The sequence below is a fragment of the Coturnix japonica genome, chromosome 1 (assembly GCF_054131305.1).
Source record: "Coturnix japonica strain WE chromosome 1, WE-NBRP24, whole genome shotgun sequence".
NCBI lineage: Eukaryota > Metazoa > Chordata > Aves > Galliformes > Phasianidae > Coturnix > Coturnix japonica.
Window position 1 is genome coordinate 123,081,076 of NC_140663.1, and position 21,200 is coordinate 123,102,275.

General features: G+C 44.3%; 1 protein-coding gene across 17 annotated transcripts in view; it reads left to right on the plus strand.

Annotated features, from left to right (window-relative positions):
• The window catches only part of LOC146762692 (zinc finger protein 532-like), a 105,815-nt gene that overhangs the window by 42,220 nt on the left and 42,395 nt on the right, over positions 1 to 21,200 (plus strand). For 14 of the 17 annotated variants that reach the window (XM_085533889.1, XM_085533789.1, XM_085533878.1 and 11 more), the window contains 2 exons: positions 7,638 to 7,800; positions 8,977 to 9,249. In XM_085533889.1, the coding sequence (XP_085390015.1) occupies positions 7,638 to 7,800; positions 8,977 to 9,249 (436 nt within the window). Of the gene's footprint in view, positions 1 to 7,637; positions 7,801 to 8,976; positions 9,250 to 9,577; positions 9,975 to 17,392; positions 17,548 to 21,200 lie in introns of those variants that run through there. The other 3 variants (XM_085533806.1, XM_085533814.1, XM_085533797.1) reach the window with 3 other exon arrangements.

Sequence of the window (21,200 nt, forward strand, 5' to 3'; positions counted from 1 at the left end):
TCCTTCCGAAGGAAGGAAGGAAGGAAGGAAGGAAGGAAGGAAGGAAGGAGAGGAAGGAAGGAAGGAAGGAAGAGGAAGAAAGAAAGAAAGAAAGAAAGAAAGAAAGAAAGAAAGAAAGAAAGAAAGAAAGAAAGAAAGAAAGAAAGAAAGAAAGAAAGAAAGAAAGAAAGAAAGAAAGAAAGAAAGAAAGAAAGAAAGAAAGAAAGAAAGAAAGAAAGAAAGAAAGAGAAACTTCCTTGGGGCAGTCAGCCCTTAAATGGGATCTAGGAGAGGTGGCTCCACCCCCTTCTGTACCCTTTGGCCAGATACCTGCGGCTGCATAACTATATCTGGCACCAAAGGAGGCATCTTGATCTGCCATAGGGACATGATGGGGGTCCCTTTAGCAATAAAGATTGGAGTGTTGACCACATTATCAGTAGGCTATGTACCTGTCACTGGAGGGACTACTGAGCCTCCCACCTCCAACAATCTCCCCCAAGGTGCAAGTAGGCCACACCACTTAGGTCCTACCTGCACTTACCAAGGCCATTTTATCCTACGGGTTCCTGGATCTAAATTCTCAGGGGCAGGGAGCAGATTATCAGTGCCCGTAATTTGGATCCTAAGTGGGGAGTCTCATATTGTCTGTAGCATTTTCAGAGTACTAGGTCTGCCATCTCGAGGTCTTTCATTCAGGTCCCGCAGGGTTTCATAGAGTCTGTCTCCAGGGCAGCCTTGAAAATACCATTGTAACGTTCAATGAGGCCTGCCCCCGTTGGATTATATGGCAGGTGGAATCACCATTCAATGTTGTTTCCTTCTGCCCAGCGCTGCATTATTGCACCAGTAAAATGTGTCCCTTGGTTGCTCTCGATAACTTGAGGTGTCCCATAGGCAGACATCAGTTTAGTAAGTGCCTTGATGCCTGATGCCTGGTTTGCTTTTGACACCAGATAGGCCTGCAGTAGCCCACTTACAGTGTCAATGCAGGTCAGGGCATATCTTGCTCCCTCAGACTGAGGAAGGGGCCCAATGTAATCAACCTGCCTTCATTGGAGAGCATTGTGTCCTCTAGCAAGGTGGACTGTTCTTTCGAGCAACGATCTCGGTCTCATCTTAGAGCACGTGTCACAGTCTTGGCTTGCCTGGGCAATGTCAGATAGTTGTACGGGCAGCCCCCATGCTTTAGCAGCTGCCCACATGATCTTTTGTCCAGCATGCCGTAGTTTCTGGTGTAACCAATGGACAATGTTCTCAGACTGAATTCTCAGTCCATTGAACTCGGGCTAGTGTGTTGGCTTCATCATTTCCTGGTGACTGTAGGAGTTGGTGACCAGAGACATGGTAGACATGTACAGTCCTGTGTTTAACTGCATTCCATATGTCTAACCACATGTCTTTACCCCAGATTGGTCGGGCGTGGATAGTCCATTCCTGGGTGGCCCACTGTGCAATCCAAAGAGTGAACCTCAAGTACACAGCCCAACTATCTGTGTAGATATTCAGGATACAATCACTGGGTTCCTTGGTTATAACCATCCACACAGCTCACAGTTCTACCCATTGGCTACACCGATAATCACCTTCATCAAACCAGATTTTCTCTGTGGAAGGATAGTATGCTATCGCTCTCCACTTGCTTGGGTTGCCCTTGCTGGATCCATCTGTGTACCATGCATTTTCAGGAACAGGATATTTTCTTTCCTGAACAGGACTCTTCTCTAGTGGAGAGATCAACGTTTCTTTTGGTGCATCAATATCGTACGTCACTGGGCCTAGGATCTTCTGTAATTCTTTTTTCAGTGGTGATGAAGACAGACTACTCCTCTAGCTGAGATAGGCGACCCATTGTGCCACTGTTTGTGCTGGGGCCACCCCGTCTTAGGAAGGTGGGTCAGATCTTTTATCCACCCCTCAATCGGCAGAGTGGTTTTAGCTAAAATTTCAGCCGTTTGGGTTATTGGCTGTACTGCTTGTAGAGCCGAATAGGCAGCCAATAACTGTTTTTCAATCATACTGTATCTTTCTTCTGCTCCGTGCCAAACCTGAGACCAGAATCCAATAGGGGTCCGAACAGAACTCTGGTGTTGCCACAGGCCCCAGCCAAAGCCATCCTGAATGACATGAACTTCCAATTCAGCTGGGAGGGTAGGATCAAATATACCCAATGCCCGGGCTTGTTTAACTGCCAGATTCACCTGTTGGAAAGCATCCTGTTCCCTTTTCCCCCAATCCCATAGCCGCCCCTTTTTCCTAAGTCTGTACAGTGGCCTCAGCAGCTGCACTAAATGAAGTATAAAGGAGCGTCAGCACCCCAGTATACCTAAAAATTCCTGCAGCCGCTTTGGTGTCGTAGGGACTGGAAATGCCTGAACCTTATCTATTACAGCACTGGGTAGTGCTTAGGTTTTCCCTGACCAAACTACCCCCAGGAATCCCTTCCAACCCCTACAATTCTGTGATTCTGTGAAACAGGCCTGGACCTCGCACCTTCTGAGGATTTATAGCCCATCCTCTTTCCTGCAGATGGGTGGTTAACAAAGCTGCTGCTTTTCCTGCTGTCTCCAATGAGTCGGATGAGTCGGATCATCAATATAGTGATACAAGTTGACGTTATCAGGTTTCTCCCATTTAGCCAGGTTACATTCCACTAGATTGTGACAGTATGTCGGCAAATGCACATACCCTGAAAGGTCCACTGCCTGCCTCCCCATGTGGATGAAAACTGGTCTTGCAATTCTTCAGCAATCGGAATACTGAAGAACGCATTTGCCAAATCTAAAACATGATGATATGTTTTAATCTCTCTATTTAATGTGTCCATTAGGGAGGCAATATTAGGTACAGCCACATGAATAGGCAGCGTGACCTAGTTTAATTCTCTGTAATCTACTGTCATTCTCCATGTTCCATCCTACTTCTGCACTGGCCATACGGGGGAATTATACGGGCTATGTGCAGGTTTTATAATACATATTTTTTCCAATTCCTGCACCGTTCTTAATATTTCATCTTGCCAACCTGGGAGTCTATACCACCTTACATAAGTAATCTGGTGCGGTTCTGGCAGACAAATAGGCTCATGTTTCGAATGGCCTCTCAATATTGCCTGCACCGCCCAGACACTAATGTACCTTTGTCGGAGCCTGAACTCACCCACAGTCACCTGGAGAGCCAGACCCCCATAGGATATCTATGCCCAGAATATATTCTTGGACCAGGGCAATAGATACCTTATATTCCTGGTGTGGGAGACACTCAACCCCCAATTTCAGCCAGGTTTGGGTGACTGAAATGGTCTGTCCCCAAAACCTCCAATCATTACTCTATCACCATTAAATCTGGTCTGATCTGCTCCTGCAACTTGGTGACTTAAAATACAACGTACATTGCAACGTATGTACAATACCCACTGCAATATAGAATTTTAACACAATAAAGGCAATTATTGACAGTCTTTTCCATGGTTCTGTTGGGCCAGCACCTGATGTTCTTTCTTGAGGCATATCTTCTTCAAGGACCAGTAGCAGTTCTGATTCACGCTCACCAGTTCCCAAAAGTTCAACAGTGCATCACAGGGTGTCGCGATGTTTCCTTGTGGACACTGGAGCATGCTGGAGTGATGATGCTCCTGCTGGCTATCCTGTGAACTTAGAACCTCAAGGGGAATAAAACAGATGTTTAATATGTACAAGGAGGGGTAGGTCTGCCCTCCGTGGTAAGATACAGGCTGTGTTTCAGTCTTGAGTCAACACCTCCGCCTGTATCGGGGCATGTCCTGGTCTTTGATACCACACCCTTTGGCCTGATATCTGTGTCTGAATCATTACATCAGAGGGGTTCTAATTTGCCACGTGGACATGATTAATTATTTGAGAAATAGGCGCTATAGGAAAAGATACCAAAAGGAATTAGCTCACCCCTCCTGGTAACAGCCTGAAGAAAGGGCCAAGCTGAGGAATGTGACCTTCCCCCATTCATACAGTCCCAGCACAGGAGAAAAGGGAGGGCAGAAGTGGGGGGGAACCCGCGCAGACTCAGATTGCACGAAAGTAGGGTGGCTCCAGACCCCCCTGCTGCTCCAGGCTCTCACATACCCTCCCAGCTCACCCATTCGTTCAGGCTGTGACCCTGGAATTCCACTACAGTCCTGATTGAGGGGCTCGTGGAACTGGCCTCTTGCTTCCAGTCACCAGCAGAACTTCAGCCTCCTTTTATGTTCGAATATCGTGTCTAGTTTGCGGGCACTCTGTTTCTCCCAGGTCAACTACTAATTGAGCAGCCTGCTGGACTGCCGTCTCTGTTGCCACCAGGGGATTTAATATTGAGACTAGGGTGCCATACAGGTGGGAAGGGGCCTGCTGTAAAATCAGGTCTCTCATCCCTGCCAAGAATTTGACCATGTCAGGGCTATCGAAGGTATCTTCATAGATAGTTTCCCTCATACCTAGTTCCTGGATATAATTTTGGAGGTCCTCCATGGAAGACCATAACCCTGCATGTAGCAGTATATCCAATACAGCACGCCACCATTAACCAATCTAATATTGAATGGCTTTCATCTGGAAATTGGGTACCTGCATATAATTTCTACCTAAGGGCAGGGTCAACAGTTACAGTAGCCGATTTAGATATTTATGGTCTATTAACTGTAACACTTTCTGCCCCTGAATCCCATAACCTCAACAGCCAAGTCGGTACACTCTCTCTAGGTTTCTGTCAAAATTGTTGTACCAAGATCCATTAGTTCTGTTGCCATACACGGTCAGGCTGTGACATGGAAATGGGTTTGGGCAGGAGGCCATTGATCAGGAGGCATCCCTGCTGGTCTATCCTGGATTTTTGTTTTTTGGGTTATGATAGGACGGGGTTCCAAGGAATCCATTGTAAGTAGCTGTTTTAAGTCTGTTTTAGTGGTTTTATTTTCTTGTTCAACCAGGTCAGTTGTTTCAGAGATGTGGTTGTTATCTATTGAAATATTTCAGACCTGGCCTATTGGGGGATGTAAAATTGGTCTTTTTCCCCATTAATATGCTAAGTTCCTGTTCTAGCTTTTCAATACCATCTTTCAATAATTGATTTTCATTTTTTAAAGCGTCAGCTCTTATTTCTGCCTAATTTAAGGCATTTAAGAGTTGCCACGCCACTGTAAAAAAAAAAAAAAAAAAAAAAAAAAAATTCTTACTCATGGGCAGTCAGCCCTTAAATGGGATCCAGGAGAGGTGGAGCCAGGCTTCACCCCTTCCAGTAGCACAGCTGAATATTACTTTTCCCTGTGCTCCCACAGCTGACTTGTCTCAGGTGGTTAATCAGAGGTTCAGGCTGTGATCAACAGTTTCCTATACATATGGTATTTTCTCAGAGACTTAAGTCTGAAATGTGGATAGTTTTTGCGCTTTTGTGAACAGATTAATGTCTTTTGGTTTACATAGAAAATACAAATATTCAGCTCCAAATGTTTTTTAGAGATAGAAAATTTATATATATATAAGTTGAGAGACATGTCAGATTGTTTATAGCAGACTGATGTTCTTATGTCAGGAGCAGCTGTATTAGCGAGTGCTGCATGGCTCAGGGCAGTGGTCATTAGGAGACTGTGCAGCAGCAGCTTGAGGGTCCTCTGGTGTTTGCATGTTGGTGAGCAGTCAGCTCTGATGTTTCCTCACTTTTAGACAAAGTTGTAAATGCAGGCAGCGTCTTAAGAGAGACAGGTCTTACGAGATAAAAGAAAAGTATTTGGTACCCCAGAGTTAGGGAACATGTGCAGATGATACTGGCTCTGTGTTCACCAACAGATTCCCTAACAGAACGGTGGTACTTACCAGCTGGCAGTAAAAACGCTACCTCAGGTTACCTTGAGCTGCTGTGCTGAGATAGGAGTAAGGTGCTGGAGGAGTGTGCTTGGATGCTCAGCAGCTGTGTATAGCAGTCAAGGGAGGGGATCAACTGGTTAATCCTTTGGCTCTTCCTTAGAGTTTCAGCAGTGCATCCCACAGAGCACTGTGCCTGGACAGAGTTCTTCTGCATACACATCAGCTGATCTGCCTGGGTGATGATCCACTTCTCAAGAGTGGTCTCTTACAATCTCAGTTAAAACTATTAGTAGGATATGTGGGATTTATATGGATGGGAGGTGTGTGAAGTAAAACAGCATTTTAGAAATCTGTTTGTTTTCCCCCTACCACTTAACATCAAGAAGCATTCCTTATTTCTGGCAAGCTTTTTAACACTTACCTTACAGGTAACCAGTCAGGATTCTGAGGACTAGTCATCAGCAGTAATGTGGCAAACTAGAATACAAGTTCTGAATGATGTTTGAGAAGCATTTCTGCATGTCAGTGAAGAGTGGGGCTCTAATTTCTGAGCCCTGGTGCTTACTGGGTGCAGATGGCAGTGCTGCTCTGTGCTGCACAGAGCAGGCAACTACCGCAAAGGGTCACTGCAGAAAGCAATGAGTATAGGTCCTAATGGGATGCAGAGCAAATAACAGATATCTTAGCATACATGAGAAGCAGTGAAAGAAAAACATGGCCACAATAAAGAAATCATTTGATAGAGCACAGAAATAATTTTTTTTCACAGGTCATGTGAATAACTGTAGTGTTTTTCATTATTTCAAATGTCTGGACTCACTGAATGGGTTGGACTTCAAAGTCCTTGTTTTTGTTGCCTCAGAGTGCAGTGCAGAGTGGTCTTTGGAGCTCCTTTGGACAACGTGCTGTTGGTGAAAACTGCCTGGAGGGAAATAGGAAGGACTTTGGGTAATTTATGTGGGTAATGAGAAAATGTAGTGTGCTAACAAGCAAGGTTTGGGGTTGATGATTTTTTAATGGAAAGTCATTCTCTAGGACAAAAATGAGTGTCAGGTTGGTGGGGTTGGGAAGGCTGTGGCCATCCTTGCACTCAGTTCCTGTACCTGGCTTTCCTTTGTTTTATCTGCAGTTTCTAGGAAGTACCACTACAGATGGCCAATTAATTACGTTTCTTTCTCATCTGATGATCTATGGCAAATTTTTGAGTTACTTTTCTTTTACATCAAAGTAAAAAAAATGCATGTGCCTTGAGAGGGGAAGTTGTGGTTTTGGTGGTGTCTGTGCATTGCATTGATAGATGAATTCTTAAAGGCTTGTAATGGCAAACCAGGGAACTGTCATCCTGGGAAGTTTCAGTTTCAGAGCATTAACAGGTTCCAGACCTGGCATTCAGGAGGCTCAAAGCCATATACATTGATAAAAATAAGTGTACCTTGGTACACATAACATTACTGGTTATGATCAAATCAGTGACTCCACAACAACACATTGTCTTTGCAACCTGAAAGAGGTATATTCTTTGTCCTTCAGTTATTGCATGAGTTCAGGAACTGAAAACATTTTACTTTCAGAGTATCATAAGCAGAAGTTGATGTTACATATGTAACAGGCGTATGCTGTTTTCTGGCTTAATTATTTTTATTTTCTACTTTTTCTACTGCTGCTTTATTTTGATTTTGGAGAATATTTTGAATTAGTTGCATTTTACCCTTTTTCAGGATGTGTGAAATGATTGCCTAAATGTGTCAGATCTTGTCTCTGCTAAGAAAAAAGTTAACATTATGATTCTTGCAGGTAGATAATCAACATGACTGACACTGTTTATTGTACTTCTGTTTTTAGAATAATATATAAATGCTCTATGTGTGATACTGTGTTTACTCTACAACCTCTGCTCTATCGCCACTTTGATCAGCACATTGAAAACCAGAAGGTGTCTGTTTTCAAGTGTCCGGACTGTTCTCTTTTGTATGCACAGAAGCAACTTATGATGGATCATATCAAGGTGTGTGGGCATCTTGTTTTATTCTATGATACTATTTGTTATGCAATATATTATTTTATTATTACTTTTAAAAAGCTCAGAATTACAAGAAGTCTGCTGAAAGAAGTTTTAATGATTCCAAAAGTGTAATCTGTGAATAATGATCACAAGTGTTAAAGTCTTATATTTTGTATAACATTGATTTTGATATACTAAGAATATCTCAGTGCATTGCATTCAGTATGTCATTTTACCAAAATAATAATGGGGTTATTGAAGCAAGTTGGTCCAATCCTAGCAACTATTGAGCCTTATTTACAGTATTTGAAGTATTATTCCAGTTGTTAGAATCTGAGAACACTGAGTACATGACAAAATCAAGTCTTTGATATTCAGAACTTGCTGGTAAGAACCAGTGTGTTTCTTGAATAGATGTAGAAAGTACGTGTGAGTGCATGTGTGCACACACTCACATACACATGTGAACACATGCCTTCTTAAGGAAAAAAAGGAAACTCGAAATGGATTTTCTCATCAATATCCCTATAACTGCATTAAGGAATTTACTGGAGAAGATTTACTGTTGTCCTTCAAATCACATTACTAAGAATCAGCAGCCCCCTGGCTTTAACTTGTTAGCTGTACATTTTAAATACACTGTTACCTTGTTCTGAATACAACAAATCTATTAGCAGTGCTGAAATTTGTTATTAACATGATCTGGTGCCTAGAAACTGTTGAAGCTATTTAAATAGTAGAATTTGTAGTAGTGAAAAATTAGACATCTTTCTTATATACCAAAACAATCATTTTAGCCTCAACTGTGGCACTTGTAACCCTCAGAAATCACTGAAGATGTATTGAAAATAAAATCAGAAGTCTTGGAAAAACAGTTGGTCTTAAAACTAGAGAGGTTGTGGATGCTCCTACCCTGGAGGCATTCAAGATTCAGCTGGATGGGGCTTTGAGCAACCTGGTCTAGTGGGAGGTGTCCCTGCCTATAGCAGAGGGTTTGGAACTAGATGATCTTAAAGGTCCCTTCCAACTCAAACCATTCTATGATTCTATGAATGTGATCTGTAACAGTATGACAAAGTAGATGAACACATATGATTCAGAGGGTATTCAGCATTTTGTCAGTACAATTATATACATCTATGTTAATTGTTTTCCTTTTTAAAATTTATTTTATTGTAGTCTATGCACGGAACTTTGAAAAGTGTTGAAGGGCCACCAAACCTGGGAATAAATTTGCCTTTGAGTACAAAATCCACAAATCAGAATTCAGCCAGTCACAACAGAGAGGAGACAAGATCTGTCAACAGAACAGAAAAGTTAGAGAAGAAATCTCCCATAAAGAAAGGAGAACCTAAAAAAGTCACAAGTCATGGCTGGACATGTTGGGATTGTGATAGGTTCTTCACTCAGAGAGACATTTACATCACCCATGTGAGGAAAGAACATGGAAAGGTAAATTAATATTTAATTATAAAAATGAGTTAAAACTAAAATGTGAAGGTTTTTTTTTTTTAATTCAGTTGCAAATAATTCATTTAATTTCCATAATTATCTTCTTTGTTCTTACATGTATTTCATCTCTTTTTCATTTCTTTCTCTTTTCCTGCTTAGTTTTTGTCATTTTCTACATAGTCTTTTTAAGAAAATCCACACATTGTTAGTTAATTGTAGACTTGTTCATCTATTACTAAAATTTCTTCAAGATGGAAAGAATGAAAGATTCCAGTATTTCTTCCAAATTATCTCCTCTGATCTTATTTTTTCCTTTGTGCCTTCACAGTTCCTTCTGTCATGAAAATTCAGGCAACGGAGTCTTGTTTTGTTGTTCCAGTGAGTACCAACCAGCATTTCATTTTAAAGGTGTACTCACTGCAAGGTCAAGTCATTGCTCTACTCTTACACTTGCAGGTTCAGTCAACAAGTCAGCTGAGTTGAACAAAGTGAAATTTTCACTGAAAGCAGCTAGATGTGAGATAGCTTACTCAAAGTTGATTGAAAGTGAAGCATGGAAATGCTGTGTTCTCAGGTCAGCAGAAAGGCAGCTCGATGTCCTTGATGCATCCTGAAGCTTTTCCAATTAAATTAAAAAAAAAGATGGCAGGTGAGCAGTAATGAATCTGAACAATTTTCTTCTGCTACTGCTTGTAGGGAAGTGAGCTATGAAATTGACTTTTAAAACATGGCTTATTAATCATTATTCTTTATGTAACTCTGTCACTCTCTCACGGAGTTATCTAGATCAATCTATGCCCCTGACAAGGGGGGGGGGGGGGGGGGGAGTAGGAGGCCTGTGGGTCCCCTGGCTCCCACAAATAGAAAGGGAAAAAGGGAAAAAAGGGAAAGGAAGATGGGCTTAGAAAGAAAGGGGAAAAAGAAACAACAGAAAAAGCAGAGCAGTGGCAATGATCTAAGGAGGAAAACTTATTTTACTAATTATGATATCAGAATGCAAGATCACAGAATCACAGAATCACAGAATTATCAAGGTTGGAAAAGACCTAGAAGATCATCTAGTCCAAACATTACCAATACTTCCCGGCTAAATCATATTCCTCAACACCACATCCAAATGTTTCTTGAACATTCCCATGGTCGGTGACTCCACCACCTCCCTGGGCAGTGCATTCCAATGCCTGACTACCCTTTCCAAGAAGTAATATTTCCTAATGTCCAGCCTGAATCTCCCCTGGTGCAGCTTAAAACCATTCCCTCTAGTTCTATCACTGATTACACGAGAGAAGAGGCCAACCCCCAGCTCACTACAACCTCCCTTCAGGAAGATATAGAGAGCTATAAGGTCTCCCCTGAGCCTCCTCTTCTCCAGGCTGAACAATCCTAGCTCCCTCAGCCGCTCCTTGTAAGGCCTGTGCTCCAGACCCCTCACCAGCTTTGTAGCCCTCCTCTGAACACGTTCCAGGGCCTCAATGTCTTTCATGCAGTGAGGGGCTCAAAACTGAACACAGTACTCAAGGTGCAGCCGCAACAATGCCGAGTACAGGGGGACAATTACCTCCCTTTTCCTGCTAGTAACACTGTTTTTGATGCAAGCCAGGATGCCGTTGGCCTTCTTGGCCACCTGGGCAAACTGTCGGCTCATGTTCAGCCGAGCATCAATCAGTACCCCTAGATCAGTTTCCTCAACACAGTCCTCCAGCCACTCCGCACCAAGCCTATAGCGCTGCCTGGGGTTGTTGTGGCCAAAGTGCAGGACCCGGCATTTGGTCTTGTTGAACCTCATCCCATTGGCTTCAGCCCAGCTCTCCAGCCTATCCAGATCCCTCTGCAGGGCCTCTCTACCCTCAGGCAGATCGACGCTCCCTGCCAATTTGGTGTCATCTGCGAACTTACTGAGGGCGCACACAATGCCCTCATCCAAGTCATCAAGAAAGATGTTGAAGAGGACAGGTCCCAGCACCGACCCCTGGGGAACACCACTCATGACTGGTCTCCAACTGGATTAAATTCCATTTACCACCACTCTCTGGGCCCGGCCCTCCAGCCAGCTGCTTACCCAGCCGAGAGTGTACTCATCCAAGCCACGGGCTGCCAGCTTTTGCAGGAGAATAGCATGGGAGACAGTGTCGAAGGCTTTGCTGAAGTCTAAGTAGACCACATCAACAGCCTTTCCTTCATCTATCAGACGGGTCACAGGATCGTAGAAGGAGATCAGATTGGTCAAGCAGGACCTGCCCTTCACGAACCCATGCTGGCTAGGTCTGATCTCCTGGTCATCCCACAGCTGCCACGTGATCTCCCTCAAGACAATCTGTTCCATTACCTTCCCTGGCACCGAGGTCAGGCTAACAGGCCTGTAGTTCTCCGGATCCTCCTTACAACCTTTCTTGTAAATGGGTGTCACGTTGGCAAGCCTCCAGTCTTCTGGGACCTCACCCGTTAACAGGGAGCGCTGAAAGGTAACAGAAAGCGGCTCAGCGATCACCTCCGCCAGTTCCTTCAGCACTCTTGGGTGAATCTCATCCGGACCCATGGACTTGTGGCAGTCCAGTTGGAGTAGTAATGCCCTGACTGCTTCTTCAAGAATCAAAGCGGGTTAAAATAAAAAACAATGGCAGACTGCCCCATGCAGTGCCTCACTTGGATGTGTCTGCAGTCTTGGAAGCTTTACTACCTTACCTTCTCCTACAAATGGACCTTGAGCGTGTTTGGAGGTTCTAGCAGGGGAGCACAGCTACCGTATACCCTTGACCGATGAATGGTACTGTCTCTATCGGGGAAGGTCGTCCTCTTTGACCGAGCTCGCAGCTTCGGGAGGGACGCACATGGAGCGGTGAGGGAGGAAGGGGACACCCGCCTAGCCAGCCAGATCAGCTAAATCAACCCTGGAGATCAATGGGGTGACAGATGTTGCAGCCAGATCACCCTCACATCCGATAACACAATATAATGCAATCTAATTGAAATTGAGGCTAATAAATCAAAGAAAATAAGAGAGTTCCCAAAATCAAAACCTATGCCTTCACTTAGGTATACGGCTTGGACGTGCACCCACCCCTGCCAGGCAGCAGTGGGAGAGAGCGAGACTAGATCCATCACTTCCGTGATGTATCTTCCTCTCTGCAGTATTAACTCTTTAATTACCTGTGCTTGGCATGATGTTATGATGTGGAATACCAATAGCGAAAAATTACAAAACCATGACAAACTCACAACTCCTTTTTTCCATTTTTCACAGTTCAGAAAATTATCCTGATAGGCATCTAGCCTCCTCTCTTCTCCATATAGGTGCAGTGAGATTGATAGAATAATACTAGCTCCATATCCTTATTAACAGTCTCTTCTAATTAGTCACTAATTAAACATTTGTCTTTTAGCTGAGGTGGCATCTAGGAATTATTAGATGTGCTTGAAACAATGGTAGGTCTTATAAAAACAAAACAGAATGAAAAGTGTACAAAAATTAAAATCTGGGTATTTTCCAAAATTTGTGTTACCTTTCTTAAGCAGGTAAGAAGCAAAAATAATTTTTCAACGTTGAGCAAAGGAACTTTGTCATATGGAAGCTTTAAAAGGCAAACTGTTATTTGTGGAAGTTAGGTAGAACAAAGAAGTTTAGCATGAAAAAGTAGAGCCTTTTCAGATTTTGAGGTGTGCTTTTACCATGTACATGAGGCATTTAACTGTAGGTTCCCAAGCTATCATTATCTCCATAGGCTGTTTTTCTGGAGTAGGGTAAGCAAGAGGCTCTTAGATAAGAGTCTGAAGTACTTAATTTACAATTCTATTGTAAATTTACACTTTTCTTGACTTCCAACTGAAGCATTTTATGATAGATAAGTAGATTATGTTCAAAGAGAAACATTTTTATAGATACAATCTGATTAAAATAATACCTGCTGCCATGAAGAGCATTGCTTGACAGAGAGCTTGATATGCAATTGATCTTGTATTGTTATGTGTCTGTTTAAAAATGCTGCTATCTGAGTTTTACAGAAACGATTCAACTTGTTTTATAACAATAGCATATTCAGCGGTACGTGTGTCTCCCAGCAGTGGAGTTCAAGGTGTCTATCTTCATACATTACAGAATCACAAAATTGTAAGGGCTGGAAGGGGCCTCTAGAGATGAACTAATCCAACCCGCCTGCCAAAGCAGGCTACCTTGACCAGGTTGCATGGGTAGGTATCCAGGCGGGTCTTAAATATCTCCAGAGAAGGAGACTTCATAACCCCCTTGGGCAGTCTGTTCCAGTGCTCCATCACCCTTATTGTGAATAAGTTCTTATGCACATTTTTGTGGAACTTCCTATGCTCCATTTTGTGGCTGATTCTCTTTGTCTTATCGCCACAGACCACTAAAAAGAGTCTGGCCTTGTCCTTTTGCCTCTCGGGCCTTAGATATTTATAGACATCGATCAGATCCCCTCTCAGCCTTCTTTTCTCAAGGCTGAACAGACCCGGGTCGCTCAGACCTTTTTTATGAGAGGTGCTCCAGGCCTGTTATCATCTTCATAGCTCCTCTTTCCAGGAGATTCCTGTCTTTTTTATACTGGGGAGCCCAGAACTGGACAGAGTACTTGAGATGAGGCTTGACCAGGGCAGAGTAAAGGGAGAGGATCACCTCCCTTGACCTGCTGGCCATGTTCTTTTTAATGCACCCCAGGATGCCACTGGCCTTCTTGGCCACCAGGGCACACTGTCGGCTCATGGCCAACCTGTTGTCGATCAGGACACCCAGATAAATTGTAGCAATTGTATTGCAGCAAACAATTTTGTCATTTAAGATGAACTTTCCATTTTCAGTTCAGACTTCATTCTTCTATGTAGTATCACATTGTGGATTTGGATGCCAGGTTCACTTAAGTCAGTGAGATTTTTGGTTTGATTCAGTTTAGATCAGAGCTTGTGCTACTGCTCCTGGTAAACACCTGAGTAGTAGATGAGTTGTGTGAGTAGCAGAAATGCTTTGCATAAGGTCATTCAAGTGCATGAGTATTTACAGAAGTGAGGGCAAAGTGCTTATTATCAAGCGAACATGACCAGTAGAGGAAACTGAATAATCAGTTTCTTTATTTTAGTTTTGGGTTGTTTTTATTGCTGTAGCAGTGGCTGTGTCTTCCTGTTGCCTTGCCTATATTAGCGCTGAAACCGTTGTGGCCACTTTGAGCCAGGGCTGGAGCCAGGAGGCAGTAATCAGAATCCAGGTGAACCAAGACTCTGAACCTTGAAGGCTGACGGTTGCTCTGACCCAAACTGGGGAGGAGTTGCATGAAAGGACAAGATGCCAGAGAGCTGGTCCTTTAGTCAGGATTCAGGGCAAGAGGGTTGTAGGGCTGAAGAAAAATCAACACGTAGGAATTAGGAGCCAGTTCCACAGAGCCTGGACCAAGATGCAGTAGAGCAGCATCAGCCCAGTGTGGTGGAGCAGCTGGGGCAGCATCAGCACAGGGCGGGTGCTGGGAGCTTGCTGGTTCCCCCTCCACAGTCTGAGCACTAACTGTGGGCCACAGCTGGGCCTCATGGCCATGGGGTGACTGCCTGTTTTATATTTTCTAAGCATTTTATAGGAAAGCTGAAAATGCCAGACTGCTAAGTGTCATCTCTGGTTTACTTATGACAGATCAAAGCATATAGCTCCCAGGCATGACCAAAAGGCCGCTTTGTGCTCCTCCTGCCTTCAGCAATGTCATAGAGTTATCTAGATCAATTTATGTCCGTGACGAGGGGGGGGCAGTAGGCCCATGGGACCCCCGGCCCCCGACAAAGGGGAAGGGTAAAAGGGAAAGGAGTAGGGAGCTGGGAGCTGGGCTCAAGGAAGCAAACAGAGCAGCAGCAACGATCTAGGAAGGAAAACTTATTTACTAACTGTGATATCGGAATGCATGATAATCGGAATGCAGTGATGGTGAATGGAGTTAAATCCAGTTGCAGATTGGTCACGAGTGGTGTTCCCCAGGGGTCAGTGCTGGGGCCTGCCCTCTTCAATATCTTTATTGATGACATGGATGAGGGCATTGTGTGCGCCCTCAGTAAGTTTGCAGATGACACCAAATTGGTGGGGAGTGTCGATCTGCCTGAGGGTAGAGAGGCCCTACAGAGGGATCTGGACAGGCTGGAGAGCTGGGCCGAAGCCAATGGGATGTGGGATGAGGTTCAACAAGACCAAATGCCGGGTCCTGCACTTTGGCCACAACAACCCCAGGCAGCGCTATAAGCTTGGGGCGGAGGGGCTGGAGGACTGTGTGGAGGAAATGGACCTGGGGTTACTGATTGATGCTCTGCTGAACATGAGCCAACAGTGTGCCCACGTGGCCAAGAAGGCCGATGGCATATTGAGGCTAATAAATCAAGTAAAATAAGAAAGAGAGGTTTTCTGAAGACCGAGAAGCATACTTTGAAATTGAAGGCTCCATGGCTTGCAAGCTCACCCACACCCACTGCCAGGCAGTGAGAGAGTGAGCGTCACTACCATGGCATATTCCTATCTCTGACCGTGAGGTCCTCTGGGACGTGTAGTTCTTCTTCTCTGTGCTCCACATGATGTTATGGTGTGGAATACTGTCACGGGCTAACCTAAAAATCTACCTGCATCCATGACGGGGGGGGGCGAGTCCAGCCCCAAAGGGGGCCCCACAGGGGCCCTAGGCTGAAGGAAAAGACCCTCCAGTCCGAATGTGACACTCTCCGGACTGAGCACAAAGCCCTCCAATCTAAGCATAACATCCTCCAGTTCAAGTGTAACACCCTCCGATCCGAGTGCGACACCCTCCAGCTGAAGCACGACAGCCTCCAGACTGAGTACGGCACCCTTCAGTTCGATCAGAACAACCTCCGATATGAGCTATGCACCCTCCAGGGTGAACTGAAAGTATTCCAATTTGACCAACCACTGGGGGCAACAGATAAAATGTTGGTTGCCCCAGTAAGAAGGCGAAAAACAAAACGAGTTTCAACTCAGTTAGAGAAAATGCAGAAGAAGTTAGAAGAGAGGAGGGGGTTAGAGGAGCAGGAGGAGTTAGAAGAGCAGAGGGAGTTAGAAGAGCAAGGGGAATTAGAAGAATAGAGGGGGGTAGAAGAACAGAGGAAGCTAGAAGAGAGGAAAAAAAGAGAGTGAACTGGAGGAAATAGAGGAAATAGATGAAATAGAAGAAGAGGAGCCAAAACCTAGTTTTTCTTTCCAAGAATTTCTTGGCCCCAGAATTCTAAATGGGGGGACCTCATCAACACAGTTGCCACAATCAACACCTGGGACTCTTGATAGAGCAAAAGGCGAGCAAAGTATTACAACCATTATTGATCGATTTTTAAAACTGAAATTCGGGATCTAAGAAAGGATTTCACATGTCAGCCAAAAGAACAGATGGTCACTTGGTTACTTCGATGTTGGGACAATGGGGCCAGTAGTGTGTGGCTCGATGGCAATGAAGCTCGCCAACTGGGTGGCATTTCCAGGCACTCATGTGTGAACAGAGGTATTGGCACATGCCAAGATCAGTCCTACACCCTCTGGAAGCGGATGTTGATAGCGGTAAGAGATAGATTCCCCTTTCAATGGGACTTGGAGCCTGAGAAAAAGAAATGGACTGATATAGAGAAAGGTATCCAATTTTTGAGAGAAAGTGCTCTGGTGGAAATGCTATACAGCTCCCACTTCAATTGTAATGATCCAAACCAATTACATGATCCTGAGACAGTCCGTGTTCCACGACAAATGTGGCGTGAATTTACAAGGGCTGCTCCAGAAAAGCATGCCAGTACACTTGCATTAGTATATGGCAAAGGGGAAAGGAAACCCCTTGTGAATGAAATAATTAGCAGACTTCAGGAACTTGAATTATTTATAAGCGCTACAGAAGTTAATCTTTATATTTCAGCCATTGTCAAAATGGTGGAAATGTTAGACAAAATGGAGGGAACACAAAGTGATATTATTGATAAACTGGCTAATGTGGCTGAGGTTTATGAATCCACGGTGGTACCAGATGATGGAGACCAGGATTCCTACAATTGCCTATTGAGAAATCTAAACAACGTGAGTTCCTCCCGACCCATATCATCGAAAATCTCAACCATAAAAAAGGGACGTCCTCGTATTCAAGCAAGTGACAACAATAAGACCATGTGTTTTGCTTTGTAGTATTTCCTGTGTAATCATGGGGAGGATATGAAGAAGTGGCGTAATTCACCCATTTCTGCACTTCAAGCATGAGTGAAAGAATTACAACACAAAACAACCACGAAGGTAAACTCTTCCAAGAAGGGGAAAGTTCCAGTTTCTGCAAGCCACCGAGGTAACCAATAGAGGGGCCCTGCCCCCAGCCGGGGGGGGGGGGGGAAAGGGACAATAGAGTATATTGGACTGTATGGATTAGATGGCCTGGCACATCTCAACCACAGAAATATAAAGCCTTGGTGGACACTGGTGCACAATGCACCCTAATGCCCTCAAGTCACCAAGGGACACAACCAATACATATCCATGGAGTGACTGGGGGTTCCCAAGAATTGACTATGTTGGAGGCTGAAATAAGCCTCACGGGTAAAAACTGGCAAAAACACCCTATTGTGACTGGTCCAGAGGCTATAATGGGTATTGATTACCTTAGGATGGGATATCTTAAGGATCCCAAGGGGTATCGATGGGCCTTTGGGATAGCTGCTGTTAAAGAAGCTAGGTGGTATGCCACCACTGACATTGCTAATGCCTTCTTTTTCATCCCATTGGCTGCAAAATGTAGGCCACAGTTTGCTTTTACCTGGAGAGGTGTTCAGTATACCTGGAACCATTTACCTCAAGGGTGGATGCACAGCCCAACCATTTGCCATGGGTTGATCCAAGATGTCTTGGAACAGGCTAATGCTCCCAAACACTTGCAGTATATTGATGATATTGTAGTGTGGGGCCATGCAGCAGCAGAGGTTTTCAAGAAAGGAAAACAGATAATCCAAATTCTTTTGCAAGCTGGTTTTGCCATTAAGCGCAGCAAAGTGAAGGGGCCTGCCCAGGAAATCCAGTTCTTAGGAATAAAATGGTAAGATGGGCATCATCACATCCCAGCAGATGTGGCTGACAAAATCACTGCTATGTCTCCGCCCACCAACAAGACAGAGACCCAATCTTTTCTGGGAGTAGTGGGCTTTTGGAGAATGCATGTCCCAAACTACAGCCACATAGTGAGCCCCCTCTATCAGGTAACACAGAAGAAGAATAATTTCTCATGGGGTCCTGAGCAGCAGCAGGCTTTTGAGCAGAAAATAGAAGAGATAGCCCGTGCTGTGGCCTTGGGGCCAGTACGGATGGGACAGGATGTGAAGAACATCCTCTACACTGCAGCTGGAGACAAGGGACCCGCTTGGAGTTTGTGGCAAAGAGCCTCAGGAGAGACCCGAGGCCGACCCCTAGGATTTTGGAGTCGAGCATATAAAGGGTCTGAGGAGCGCTGCACTCCAACTGAGAAGGAGATCTTAGCCGTGTATGAGGGGGTTCGGGCTGCTTCTGAAGTAGTTGGGACAAAAGTACAGCTTCTTCTTGCGCCTCGCTTGCCAGTAATAAACTGGATGTTTAAAGGACAGGTTCCCTCCACCCATCATGCTACTGATGCCACTTGGAGTAAGCGGACTTCATTAATTACACAATGAGCTCAAATGGGAAAACTTAGCGGTCCTGGAATCCTAGGGGTGATCATGGTCTGGCCTGTGGGTAAAAAAATTGAAACATCACCTACAGATGAGGTATCACATGCTAAAGAGGCATCACCATACAATGAGCTACCAGAAAATGAAAAGGAATTTGCTCTATTCACAGACGGATCGTGCCGTATTGTAGGGAAGCATCGCAGATGGAAAGCTGCTGTATGGAGCCCCACACGACAAGTTGCAGAGGCCACTGAAGGTAAAGGAGAATCAAGCCAATTCCCTGAGGTAAAGGCTGTTCAGCTGGCTTTAGATGTGGCTGAATGGGAGAGGTGGCCAATGCTTCATCTTTATACTGATTCATGGATTGTGGCCAATGCCTTATGGGGGTGGTTGCAGCAGTGAGAAGATGACAACTGGCAACTAAGGGGTAAACCTATTTGGGCTGCTGAACTGTGGAAAGACATTGCTGCCCAAATAAGGAACATTGTTGTTAAGGTGCGCCGTGTAGATTCTCATGTGCCTAAAAGTAAGGCTACTGAAGAACATAAAAATAAACATCAGGTTGACTGAGCAGCCGAAATTGAGGTGGCTCAAATAGACTTGGACTGGCAGAACAAGGGTGAATTATTCCTAGCGCGGTGGGCCCACGAGACTTTAGGTCATCAAGGAAGGGATGCAACATATAAGTGGGACAGAGACCGAGGGGTGGACTTAACTATGGACGCTATTGCTCAGGTTATTCATGACTGTGAAACATGCGCCATAATTAAACAAGCCAAGAGGATGAAACCTTTTTGAGGGGAAGGGCGATGGCAAAAGTATAAATATGGAGAGGCATGGCAGGTTGATTATATCACCTTGCCACGATCTCGCAATGGTAAGTGTTATGTACTCACCATGGTGGAGGCAACCACTGGGTGGCTCAAAACATACGCAGTACCCCATGCTACCACCCGAAACACCATATTAGGGTTGGAAAAGCAAATTCTGTGGCGGCATGGCACTCCGGAAAGAATTGAATCAGATAATGGGACTCATTTCAAAAATTCTCTTGTAATCACTTGGGCCAAAAATCATGGGATTGAGTGGATTTACCATATTCCCTATCATGCACCAGCTTCTGGTAAGATTGAACGATTCAGTGGGTTGTTGAAAACTATGTTGAAAGCAATGGTTGATGGAACATATAAAAATTGGGAGAACCATTTAGCAGAAGCCACCTGGTTGGTCAACACTCGAGGATCTAGTAATCATAATGGTCCTAACCAGTCCAGCTCCCTACGTACCGTAGAGGGAGATAAGGTTCCTGTAGTACACATAAAGAGCGTGTTGGGAAAAGCAGTTTGGGTCCTTCCAGCGTCTGGAAAGGGCAAACCTCTCCGGGGTACTGTTTTTGCCCAGGGACCTGGGTGCACTTGGTGGGTGATGCACAAAGATGAGAATGTCCAATGTGTACCACAAGAGAATTTGATGTTGGGGGAGTGCAGCCAATAATTTCTTATGTATATAAGTAGAGCCTCAGAGATAGATAACGAATGTCCAATTAGGTATAGGACTTAAGATAGAGTGGATTAATGTTAAGGAAACACTTTTTCTGTATGCCTTAACTAGGCTTTCTGTAAGCAAGTTTTCCATTTGGGCTCTATATTGTGCACTGGCCATGCATGTGTAGAGCACACATGGGAAGAATTATAATTCAAAGGGAATCTGCTGTGGCGGCTGGAAAAGGATGAGTGCATACTGATGTGGGGGACGCCCTACTAGCGCTGCTTTTCCCCTCCACCGCTGTCATGTTTTTCTGGCAGTTTTGCCATTTTTCTCAAAATTGATAAATTATAGTGAGTTAAGTTATGAAGTTTTGTTCTCAGTTTGGGAATTTCCGTGGACTAGATATACACTGTTAAGAAAATAAGGTTGCTGATTACTCACAACTATACATTTGAGTGTGTGTGTATTAGGCATAATGTAATGATGTAGAATAAGGGGTGAAAATTTGTCACGGTTTAAACAAAATCTAATTGCATCCTTGACAGGGGGGACCGTGGGCCCCACAGGGCCGCTAGACTGAAAGGAAAAGTTAATTAGGAAAAGAAAACAGTGGTAACGTTCTAAGGAGGCACACTTGTTTACTAAATATTATATTGAAATACAGAATAACACAGTATAATATAATATAATTGAAATTAAGCTAACGAATCAAGCAAAATAGGAGAGAGAATGAGTCCCAAATCCGAGAGGCCTACTGTAAACTCCAAGCGAAACGGCAAAGGCTCCCACACGCTCTCCTGAACGCCAGAATTCGAAAGACA